Here is a 12,809-nt window from a genome sequence, read left to right as displayed (position 1 = left end):
GATCATAACACATTTGTTTGTCAGTCACTGGATATTGTGGACACACCAAAGCAGCACACCCAGGAAGAAGGATATTTCATTTTAAAAACGTAATATTTCTTTAGTAACAGACGTTGCTAAAGACATGAATGAGTAGCTCCATCACAGTAGTTTTGTTGTTAAGTTTCTTATAATAATAGAAGTGTTGGTGCAACCTAAATCTACTAGGTTACTGTGAATGCCAAATAACAAAACTGACAGTTGTGCATGATTCTATTTTTTTGTGTGCTAATTTTAAGAAGGAAGAAATTGAAGAACACTCAGTGAATACTAGTATCGAAAGCCTTCCAAATTCAATAGAATTAACCTCCTTGAAATGGAATGGGTAGGCTTTACACAAAATGAAATTAATAATTTACCTTTAATTTTTACTTTCCTCGAGTTGTAACTGTTAGAGATCCTCCATAAAACAAAGATATTGCGGTCAGTGATAAGAAATTTCTGAATAGAAGGAATAAGAATTTGTCTCTTTTCTCTTAGGTTGCCTAGGACTTTTAGAAACTGAGGGAAGACAGATTCTGCTCATAATTCATCAGCTTTCCAACTTCTGTAAGAGTTCTCTTGGCTTTTTAGCAGAGGATTTGTTATGCAGTGGCACAATAAACTGTGCAGAAAGTAGTGCTAGCTAGTTTTGAAAAAAAAACCCTATGAATTCTGGCAAGTCTTGTTTAGTTCTTTGAGTTAATCTATATACACTAAATCTTTAAGCTCAGCTGCAATTTAACAGTTCAAACTTTAGATTGTTTTTAAAAGTAGGCATTTTCCAAGTAATTAGAAGACAATAAAAATAAAGGGTTTGTAAAATCTGGGTAATTTGAATGAAAGTAATCATGTTCATAGGATCCCTTATAACCTGGAAAGAGGTTATAAAAACCGAAAAGTCCAGACAAGAAAGAGTGTAAAAGAGGAGGGGGAAAGTTATTATCTCATGGTTGCATCGCTTCAGAGTACAGAATGAAGCACTATGATCAATAAACTTCACTGTTATCGAGTCTCAGCAAGACAAGGAGAGTTTTAAAATTAGTCATGGAATGCAAAAGCTTCAGGCAGAGAAGGAATTCTTGCAGTGCAGAAAAGTCGTCTGTGTCAAAAGGAGCTGCCGTGACTTACTGAGAGCTTAGTAAATTATTAACGTGCTGGTCTGCTGCTTAAAAATACATTATCTATGCTGGTTGAAGGTGTGTGGTCTGCAGCTTCAAAAGAGGTAGGTCTGATCTACTCAAACCCATAAGGCATGAGGTGGAAAGACTGAGTAATCTGCCAAAGGGGAAAAGAGGTTAAAATGCAAACAGCCAAGTTATGGAACATAGAAAAATCAGCATATGGCATGCTCTGATTTCTTGATTTTCATAGTTAAAAGGTGATAATTAATAGCCTTAAATCTCGATGTTAAACCTGAGGAAGAGAGTCCAAAGAAGAGCAATGAAGCTGGTTAAAGGTCCTAAGAACAACTCTGGTGAGGAGCAGGCAGGAACCTTTTCAGTCTGGAGTAAAGGAGGCTCAGGGAAGATCTTATCACTCCAGATAACTACCTGAAAGGAGGCTGTAACAAGGTGGGTGTAGGCCTCTTTTTCCAAAGAACAAATGACACCATGTGAGAGGAAACAGCCTCAAGTTGCACCAGGGGAGGTTTAGATCAGATCTTGGGAAAAATTTCTTCACTGGTTGTCAAACTCTGTAGCAGGCTGCCAGGGAAGTAAGTGGCTGAGTTGCTATCCCTGGAAGTATTTCAAAGACCCACTGGCATGGTGATTCAGGACATGTTTTAGTGGAGGACTTGGCAGTGCTAGGTTTATCGTTGGACTCATGATCTTTTCTGTTCTAAATTATTTTGTCATTCTAAGGGGACAAGAAGTAGATGGTATTAACTAACAGTTGGTGAGTCATGTTTTTTGCAGATGCTAACACAGGATGCTAATTCCCCAAAGTGTAGCCTTCAGGGGCTTGTGAAGATAACTTTGTTTCCTAAAGTCATGGCAGCATAAAGATTGGAGGTCGCACTGTTTGTGTGAATGTGGCATCATAATCATAGTATGTGGCTGTATTTGAGTGTTATAATCTGAGTCCATTTCTCCATCGAGCACTTGGAGCATGGGGGGAAATATGCCTTTTTCCCTCCCAAATAAAAGGCCTTCATACCATAGTATAAACAGCTTCCTAAGTATTTCACACGCAACTGTAGCTAGCAGTGAGTTTATACTCATGCCAGTGAAAGAAGTAGTGGAGAAAGCCTAATAATTTGGTGTGACCACAACTGTCATAACTAACAGGACAATAGGGAGCCCGTCTTAAACCAGATAGTGATATTTGGAAAGCCCCTGGAGAACACTGTCTAGGGAAACTGCTAAACTGGAACTTGACTTCAAACAGCTCGTTTGCATCCATGAGCGCCAGGTCCAGTAACTCTAATCTAATCTAATCTAATCTAATCTAATCTAATCTAATCTAATCTAGCCATCGGATCTAATCGCCTTTTCCCATGTAATCTTCTGTAGTAAAATCCTAAGTGCTTACAAGGCAAACTAAAACATAAACTCATAAAGCTACTCAAAGAGCATTTGAATCTGAATGATTGGATGTGCTGTCCCTGAATTGCCAGCACCTGTCAATTGCTATACTCTGTGCTTGTGCAGTGTTCCCCTTTTGAGGGATCTGGCTGCATAGCCCTCTGGATTGCCCAATACATATTTGTCATGATTAAAAGTGGGCCCAGTTTTACATGTCATTGTGAAGTAAAAGGTCAATTAAAATGAAAGGAAATACACTGGTAATGAAGATGTGGAACTAGATCTATTATTTGCAGAAAAGCCCAAGTATTCATTTCTTCACATTATCTAGATGTGTGTAGTTTTCTTTATGCATAGCTGCTACTTATTTACTTACTCAAGGATGTTTGAACATGAATGTAATATGAAGTGGACTCACAGCTGAGATGGGTCAGTGAATACTTGGAGTCTGCTACTACTTCCTCATTAGGTATGACAAAAATGCAGATGAGAGTCGGTATTCTCTCATGACAGATATTTAAGTTGATAATTTTGCGCAAAGTAATTCTGGTTGTTCAGTCCCAGTCTTTTTTTATTTTTTTTTCCTCCTTTTCTTACCCTGTTGTACAAAGGTTACTACAAACTGTTGCAATCTGATCTTTTGGCCATTGGCTATTCAAACTCAGTATTCCATTCCTGCAAACTGCTATTACTGATAACACCTACACATATTAGGAATCCTAGTAAAAACTAGTGAAAAGGGTCTATTGGTTAGCGCTCTTAAAATTAGTTACTCCCAAAAATGTAGTCACTTTTGTTTTCTTGCCTCTTCACATATTCACCTAATGTGTAGCAAAAGGCCCAGTACCTTCCTCCACAATAGACCTTTTTTTTCTTCTAGGCCTATCCAGAGTGTATCAGATCTACATAGGAAGAAAAATTCATTCAGATTCCTTTTCATGTGAGAATCACCATATTATCTGGAAATTCTTGAAGAAATTAGCTACACGTTTCAAGATATGGTGGAGGATAAAAGAGGGGAAAACAGCCAGCTCTTGCTTTTCCACCTTATGAAATTAGTTGCACAATGGCAGTGTTTGCATGGAAAGATATTCCATAGGTTAAACTATTTCTGTGCTCCCATCCATTTCATGTTAGAACTGAGCACAGTTGTAACGTTATGCAGAACCTTGAGCAAAACCACTTTCAGGTAATTTCAAAATTGCCATTTGAAAAATATCTACATTTTTTTTTACAGTGCAAGCCTGTGAAAGAAATGAAACATTCACAATGCAAGGTTGTCTCCTAAAGATTTGTATAACATTAGAGTTTCTTACAGATGTATATTTGTTCCAAAATAAGAAGGAATTATGCAATGTAGAAATTGGATTAAGTGCAGTAAAAGCCCTTGCAGGACAGGCAGAATGGATTACCTTCTCTCCAAATTAGGTCAGGTTTTGTTTCCATATGGTAATTATTATGTATATAATCAATATTTTGCTTACTTTTGTATAATAAAAGTTGTTTTACTTCAGCTGTTTCTTCAGCACACTTACATCTCTTATTAGACCATTTATATGCTAATGCAGCCAAAAAAATCTATTTTGCAATACTCCAGAACATCTAATTTATTTAGGCCTTTGTTACAATTATAACATACTTCCTATGGTCTGTAACACCTGAACCCTTGACTGCCAATAAGCAAGGGCAAAAGGATCAGAGATTCTGACTCTGGATCAGTGCTCAGCATTTCAGTATATGGATCTGGTACTTTAAGATATGTAAAGTGCTTAGCTATTTTTCAAAGTCTTTGCAGTCTCCACTAGATTAAGATCTTCTAAATTCACAAAAGGTTGATTCACTACAAAAAACTTAACTGCTTTATATATATCTTTCTTAAGAGGTCTTTCTTGCTTTAGAAGAAACCTTTATTTAGGACAATTAATTTTCAGAGGTTTGTTTTGCAGGCTTTGGAAAGATACCCACGGCACAGGAAGGCAAGTAAAGTAGTTAGAAAAAGATCTGATTATTTTTCATGGATGTCACTGCAGAAAGGGAAAGAAAGCAAGGCCTCCTATTTGATAAAGTTCAAGAATCACTCATATGAAGAATCTAACACAGATCTTCTTTCGTTGGCCCTTTGGGATGTTCTATTTGTCCTGCATAATGTATTTCTACAGCGTACCGACCTAGGTTACGGCGCGAGACTTTACGATCATCCTAAACTTGGTGCTTCCCAACATATCTGTGTCTCATGCATCTCTTAGCTCAGCATTCTGGCCTAATTCCTCCGTGATAAGACAAGAGGAAACAGCCTCAAGTTTCCCCAGTGCTTGGCAACCCTTTCAGTGAAAAAATTGTCCTGGAACGGGCTGCCCAGGGAAGTGGCTGAGTCACCATTCATGGAGATATTTAACAGACCTGTAGGTGTGATAATTAGGGACATAGAATCATAGAATCAGATGGGTTGGAAAGGACCTCTGAGATCATCAAGTCCAACCCTTGTTCCACTACCAGCACAGTTACTAGACCATGGCACTCAGTGCCACATCCAGTCTCCTCTTAAACACCTCCAGGGACGGTGAATCCACCACCTCCCTGGGCAGCCCATTCCAATGCCTGATTACCCTCTCTGTAAAGAATTTCTTCCTAATATCTAACCTAAATCTCCCCTGGCAGAACTTGAGACCATGCCTTCTTCTCTTACTGATAGCTGTCTGGGAAAAGAGACCAACCCCCACCTGGCTACAACCTCCTCTCAGGTAGTTGTAGAGAGTGATGAGGTCTCCCCTGAGCCTCCTCTTCTCCAGACTAAACAACCCCAGCTCCCTCAGCCTCTCCTCACAGGACCTGTGCTCCAGTCCCTTCCCCAGCCTGGTTGCTCTTCCCTGGACCTGCTCCAGCACCTCAATGTCCTTCCTGAACTGAGGGGCCCAGAGCTGAACACAATACTCAAGGTGTGGCCTCACCAACACAGAGTACAGGGGAAGGATCACTGCCCTGCTCCTGCTGCCACACTGTTCCTGATCCAGGCCAGGATCCATTGGCCTTCTTGGCCACCTGGGCACGCTGCTGGCTCATGTTCAGCCTCCTGTCGATCAGCACCCCCAGGTCCCTTTCTGCCTGGCTGCTCTCCAGCCACTCTGTGCCCAGCCTGTAGCGCTGCAGGGGTTGTTGTGGCCAAAGTGCAGGACCCGGCACTTGGTCTGGTTGGTTTAGTGGTGGAATTGATTGACTAACTGTGGGACTTAATGGTCTTAAGCGTCTTTTCTATGATTCAGAATGCCTGAATAACTTCAAAACTCCAGAAATTTAGGCAGTGTTCAGTTGATTAGAGTTGTACATTACCCATGAATTTGATCCAGCTTTTAAACATTTCAAAGGAAGTGGGAGTTTGTTTGACTGATGTGATAAATAGCGTTAGTGAAACTCTTAACTGAAGAGGCCAATTGACTAAATTATAATTACCAATTTGTAATGGTGCTGTTGTTCTTTATGCATGTCAGGTGATGGATAGAAACAGCTAGTTTTTTTGCAGAAACCAGTTTGGTGGAGATAACTCTACTTGCCTTGATAATCCCAGCAACATAAAAAATACCACTTATCATAGGCAAAACCTGATCCGTACACAGATTTTGAATCATGTGATATAAAAGTAAAACTAGAAAATATTTTTAATTTTAGAATTTTTTTTCCCAGAATCTAAAACGAAACTGTTAGATTATGAAACCAGGGGTTCATCTTCACACACACAGAGGTGCACAGAGGGATGGTGATTGTCACGAAACCCTTATAAATAAAGTAGAAAAACTGGAACACTCTGATCTGGCTTCTTCCAAGGCAGTCACAGAAGGACGATCAGCTCCATTTTCTGTGTGGTGAAAACCATCAAGATTAACCAACGGGATAGGCTCCCTGTATCACCTTACAGACCAAAGAGGGTCACTGCCTATGGCATAAAGCTTGGGATTCTGCAAGACGTTTATAAGATGTTTTTTAATAGGAAACAAAGACAGGGAAAGGGGGAGATCAAGGTGTTTGGGAGGTAAAAGAGTGTAAGAAGACAGAGATGTAAGGGTATTTAAGAGACTGGTTGCTTGTAAATGGATTTGGATTACTTGTCAGTATGCTCTTTTGACCATGTCCTGCAACTCATCACTGTGGTCTTTCCTGTCTTCAGATCAAAATTCATTTCTATTTCCTGGGTGAAATGTTCTCTATTCTATAATGTTCTGAGACAGTGAGTATAGGAGGATAGCAAATTAGTAATCATCACATTGCATCTTGGGACCTTATTGCAGACATTTGATAGCAACAGCTTTATTTCTTTGCTACAGCTTCTGTGAATTTTTTTCTCTCAGTTTGAGTTGTCAATCCAGGATTATTTGTAACTACACTAGCTGGCATTTCTGGTACTTTTACACTGAAGGAAACGTTACTAATAAGTTGTCAGCTAAAATTGTTCATTATAGAGTTAAATTTTGAAATTATGTATGTGTGGGCAGGAATTGAGCAATGGTTATTATACAGGTGATATAAGTGTTTTTTGCATGTCTACATTATCTTCCTTTGAGGTCAGCTTTATTCATATCAGTCTTCATTTTTTCTGTTCTGAATATTCACCTGCACATACTGAGCCTGCATATGTTTTTTTCCTATTCTTAGCTACTTACGTCTTAGCAGCACAAAACTGATCCTTCTATTTCAGATTTTCTTCATGTCTGTTTTCAGCCATGAATACAGCTATATTGCCTTCAGGGTCCCTTTAATGCATAGACATACATGATTCCTGAAAGCACTGCTGAATTCACCCGTGGGTCTCAAGAGCTCCTTTCCTTATGAATGCTGTGTATTCTATATATATAACTATTTAAGTAAAATAAAATACACCATATAAAACTGTGAATACCTCCTACAGCCAGTAGGGTTTTGTGTTTATCACTTCACTTTTCTAAAACTTTATTGAAATCGATGAAATCATTTCTAAGACTGGTCTGATCTTTGCTTCTATCATGTTGGATTGCTCCAATCCAGGTGCATAATAATAATGACATGCTTTATTATATTTATGTGAAATTTAAATTATAGTGTTATGATGACATCTCTATATGTAACTATATAACTTGACAAAAAATGGACCCTTCTGTTCCATAGATGGAAACACTCCCTTATGACGTCAATGGGAATTCTGTCATTGTCTACAGTGGGGCTAGAACTATACAAAAAGTATGACAGTTGTCAGAGAGAGACTCAGGAGATCTTCTTCAGCTTCTGTTGCTGCTTTTAATGATTCGTGTTTTATAAATTACATGAATTATCAGCACTCTATTGTCCTTTTTAACTTTGATTTGGGAGCAGAAATGCATACTTCTCAGACGCCTTGTATGGGGAGTCTTTTCTAAATGTAATAAATAAATCATTCTCTAAATCAGTTGCCAAAGGAGTGCGATTCCACCAAAGTGATACAATTTATTGTCAAACTTCTCATTATGATATACTATTAAAACATTTCTATAAAGGCATTAGCAGAACAACTTTACTCATTTAAAAATATATGCAGTAAGTTGACACCTTTTGGAAAGTACATACAAGTATCTCCAAACAACAGCACTCCAAAGAGTGACAGTTTAAGGCACGTGATTATTTTGCAGCCTTTGTTACATAAATCTCTGAATAGACCATATATTTGTAAAACATAATTTCATATATTTCAATAACTAGGTTCACAGCTCAGAGAAACAGAATTCATCTCAATACAGGCAAGACTTCTGGGGTTTCTTTTAACATTGCTAAGTCATAGTGCACCATAATAAACATTGTTAAAAAGAACTCTATTCGTGGAGCAAAATACATAAAAGAAACATCAAATATTTCTTCATTTCATCATTTTGCAAAAAGGTAGGCCACAGTTACTTGTTCAATAAATAATGGCTGTGGAATGCTCAGCTTGCCTCTATTGGCAGAGAATGTCACAAAAAAAACTTTAGAGATAGTTTTCAGGGAAGCAAGAACTGAACTGGGCTCCCCAGAGGTGAACTGGTTATCAACTGATAATTCCAATCTAATAAACAAGGATAAAAAAACCCAAAAAAGTCAGATTCTCAGCAGTTCTGAATCTATGTTGCTGTGACAGAAATTAGTAGTGCTTTATTGATTAAAGTGTGCTGAAGAAGTAGCCAAACGATTGAACCCACAGGTACGTATACCTTGGGAAATGTAAAAGTACAATCAAAGAGTATGGGAGAAACAATTGAAATAGATGATGAACTTTTATAACCTGTTTTTTGTATATACCCTGGTGGATATTGGGAACAATTGCCCCCCAAAAAACCCAAGAACTATAATCCACTATATTCCAGTTTATGAGTATGTTCTCAATATGGAAACTGGGGACATGAAAGATTTTTTCATCACATTTCAAATAAAGGAACTATGCCAAACAAAACCTTGCTGTAGAACCAATTCTACCAGAAAATCTCTTCCAGAGGCATAAAAGCTTTAGAAATTATGCAAGATATTCCAGGGAAAGGTCTCTTTGCTGTCAGACTGGCCCATTTTATCCTTCATACCTTTAACTGCAGTGATGCAACATATAGAAAATGCCTAAGGCCTTCGAAATGGAGAGGTAAGCCCTTTATATACAATGTCTTTCCTTTTCTGTTGTTTAAAATGGCATGATGTTCCTCTCTGTTTTATAAAACTACAACCCACAGCCCTCTCAAAAGCACACAGGATACTGCTGCTTTTCACAGACTGCTGTGTTTGTAAATACAGAGGCATTTATTGATCCTCTCTTGTTTAGCATTAAAGATTATAAAACCAATAAAAACGTATATCCTGTGATTTTCAAAATTGCATACTCTTGTCTGTGCAACATTTATCTGATGAAAACTGCCACCTGCTGATGACAATTTAAAAACGTTTCCTTGAGGTAGCCTGTATACAATTAGATTGGGAATCCTCTAACAAGCATGCAGAAGCATCCACAGCGTGGTTCTTCTCCTGACTGCGGCACAGCAACAACCTCTGTACAAAAGCAATAAAAAGTGAAAGTTTTATTTCAAAGCCAACACCTGATGAGCATCTTGCCAACTTTGGTGTTGGTACTTCAGCATTATGCTGTGAGACTGAAGGGTAGATTTTGGCACGTTGCATTTTACCTGTCCTAATATTTGGGATCAGTCATGGTCCTGTTGTATATGCCAATTACTAAAATTGTTCCAATTGTAATATCTGAAACAGTATATACTCTACTTCGACCAAAACAGTATGTTCATGTTCAGTTCACAAAAATTGTATTTACACGGTTGAATTATAACAAGACTAGCTGTGGGTGATGAAGCTTTCCAATTGATTTTCATCTTTGCCCAAGATGACTGCCAAACAGGCAGCATGTGAGCTGATATCAAAAGAACCACGTCTCTGTATCTGATCTCCAGACATCCATGTTTTGTGTCTGTTTAGGTTTGTATGTGACATTTGCCATCACATCTCTGCAATGTGCACCAGCCTAACATATAGTTTGAGCTAAGAGGACAAAAATAGAAAGAAGATATGAACATGAGTTTTCACACATTGCTCCACTCTTTTTGGGTGTCTGGGTAAATCTCTATTTTTGACATCTGACACAGAATCACCTAGAACCCATTCAAAGTCTGGGCAGGCGGAGTGAAACAATCAGTAATTCTTATAGATAAAATAAAATTTACCAGATAAATCCTCTGTCCAGGATCCATTCTTAAACAATTCAGATACTACCCTGAAGGTGACTTAGTTCATTTACAAATGGTTTACACTGATATAAAATAGAAATAAGGAACACATTAGGATCACAGAAGTGGCCAAACACTCCCCTTCTATTGCTGTTACAGAACCTTTGTAACTTACACCACTGAAGATTCCAAACCAAAATTTCAGGACTGGAATCTTCCAAGGCAAAATACACACAGGTCAGAGGACTATGCACTGGCATGTAGCATTATGCATCTATGAGAGGTCTCAGACTTTTCACTTTTATCTAGTCTTCATCTGAGTTGACTTTCACTGATGCCTCCAGCTATCTTCAAGGTGACGTAGATCTAATTTGTATGCAATAAGTGTCTAGTGCAATCTTAAGTATCATTTAACAGAGTTAAAACCGCGCACAAAAAAAATAAAGGACGTTCCTAGCACGAACAGGTAGGTATATACACGCACATGCTTCTGTACAATACTTTGAACCATCGACATCCTGAGTCATTGTGGCACTTAAACCATGTGGCAAAACTCAGAATACCATCTGAGAAACCGTTATCCTGATCAACCATTGAAAGTGATACATAAATTAACAGAATAATCTAACAGTGTTTGGAAGGTGTCTTCCAAAGCAGCATTAAAAATGACAAATATTTACAGTCCTGTCTGTGTGAGGCTATTTAAAATAGAGCAGCTTAATTAAGAAAATGAAATTAATCACTTGTGACCACACAAATTAAAATGCTGAGCTAATTCTGGGTGTTCTTTCATTCCGGTGCTACTGAGTTGAGGGATTAAAGGTGAAGGAAGGAACTGGCCCTCCTGGAGTAGTTGATTAAATTTCAAGATGCCAGGACTTTCCTCTCCCTGGAAAAGTTTTCCACGAGAGTCAATATCCCACAATTACTCAGTGACAAAAATATACAGGAGCAGGAAAATGTTTTTCTTAACTTGCACTTAAAAAAGGCACCGATCAATTTCAATCAGAGTAGACTTAGCAGGGAAAAGGCTAACCACTGGCTTCTCCTACTTTATTTCATACAGCATAAATATTTAATTCCATTACTGAAGAAGCGAATACGGTCTAGTTCTTTAAATGTATTTATGGCATAATGGCGTAATAAACCACTTCCGTGTAAAAAAAAAAAACACCAACGATTTACCACTTGAAAGGTTTCTTGGTTTAGCCCTCCAAAAATAACAGATTATTTGTAACAGTCTACATGAAAAAAACAACGAGTCAAATTTCCCCCTCACTATGCACCCTTACATTATGAATAAGAACTTAAAAATGTAAGTGCAGCAGAAAAGCTCCAGTGTTTCTGACGCCACAGGACCCCACCTCCTTTCCATCTGAAACCATTCTAGAGCGGATCCGATGAACCAATAGGTCGCTCTCTATTGCTACAGAAGCCCTTTGTTCAAGTGATTCTCTCTCATCTTCTTCTTTCAAGTAAGTCCCAGCTCATAACTGTGTTTCCTCTTGTTCCAAAGAATGTGGAGGGACATGGCAAGATGCTGGCAGAGATGCCAGCTTCTGAAGCTTGGGGTGTTGCAGAGGTTTTGGCCTGTGAAAAGAGCGTCGGCTTTGTACACGTCTGGCTGCAGCAGACCTGTAATTTCCTTGTACATCAAGCAACATTTTCTTCTCTTGGGGTTCCTTCAGGTAAGAGTCTTCCAGCCCTTCAAAGATAAGTAGAGAATTCTCTTCTTGTGAATTCTCTGACTTGTAGCTAACTTCAGAACAATAACCTGAGTTTACTGTCTCTTTGTTATTTGTATCTGTACCTGATTCCCAGAAGAGATCAGGTACATTTGGGTCACATGAAGCTATATACTCAGAGACAGCAGAAAGAGATATATTCCCTCTGTTTTCCAATGAAGAATAGTTTTGTGTCCAAGGCATTTGAAGACAAGAGGGGAAGAAGTGGAGGGGATTCACTGAAACACTTCCATTTTGGTTTAGTTGATCATCTGAAGAGGAGTATTCTGTCATTTCAACGTCGTGGTCCATATCACCTAGAGAACACAATTAAATAGAAACATTTGTAGTACACACTTTATCTAGTAGTATGCTGGCTATTGGGCTTTGCTTTTGGCTATTTTTATGGAAGCCTTATGAACAGGAATGGTTTAAGTAATTTGGATTTTTTTTTTTTTTCTGAAGAACTCCATACCCAGTTCTATATTGGACAACCTAAAGAGAGTTCATTAAAGTTCTTATCCTTGCTGAGTGTCAGGCAAAACTTGGCTCAGTGTTCATAATGAACAACTCCCTGTTTCAGATAGTTAAGGCAATGGAGCCATCATCTGGGCACTAAAGTGTACCTTTATCTTGAAACGCTCAGTCCTGATGTTCAGCAAGGAAATATTTCAGAAATTTTTTATATAAATTATATTCTTTCAATGAAGTAGCAGATTATCTCCAGGGAGTCAGTTTCTTATTGATCGATCGGAACCTGTGATCAGTTTTTGATATACGTTAGATATGTGAAGAAACAACCTTTTCACTCTTGGCTTCCAGTTTCCATTGTTTTTTAAAGCCTTTTA

At 38.3% G+C, this 12,809-nt stretch overlaps 1 protein-coding gene across 1 annotated transcript in view; it reads right to left on the bottom strand.

The window, feature by feature from the left end:
* Window positions 1-8,026: 8,026 nt before the first annotated feature.
* The window catches only part of SLC9A3 (solute carrier family 9 member A3), a 56,695-nt gene continuing 51,912 nt past the window's right edge, over window positions 8,027-12,809 (bottom strand). The window contains exon 13 of the mRNA XM_027896351.1: window positions 8,027-12,278. Within this exon, the coding sequence (XP_027752152.1) occupies window positions 11,725-12,278 (554 nt within the window). The 3' untranslated portion in view covers window positions 8,027-11,724. The remainder of the gene's footprint in view (window positions 12,279-12,809) is intronic.

This window comes from Empidonax traillii, unplaced genomic scaffold (assembly GCF_003031625.1).
Source record: "Empidonax traillii isolate 1590-97213 ecotype Southwest subspecies unplaced genomic scaffold, ASM303162v1 scaffold494:size460735, whole genome shotgun sequence".
NCBI classification, from domain to species: Eukaryota; Metazoa; Chordata; class Aves; order Passeriformes; family Tyrannidae; genus Empidonax; species Empidonax traillii.
The sequence above is the reverse complement of the archived record's forward strand: the minus strand, read 5'-3'. Positions and strand labels throughout refer to the sequence as shown.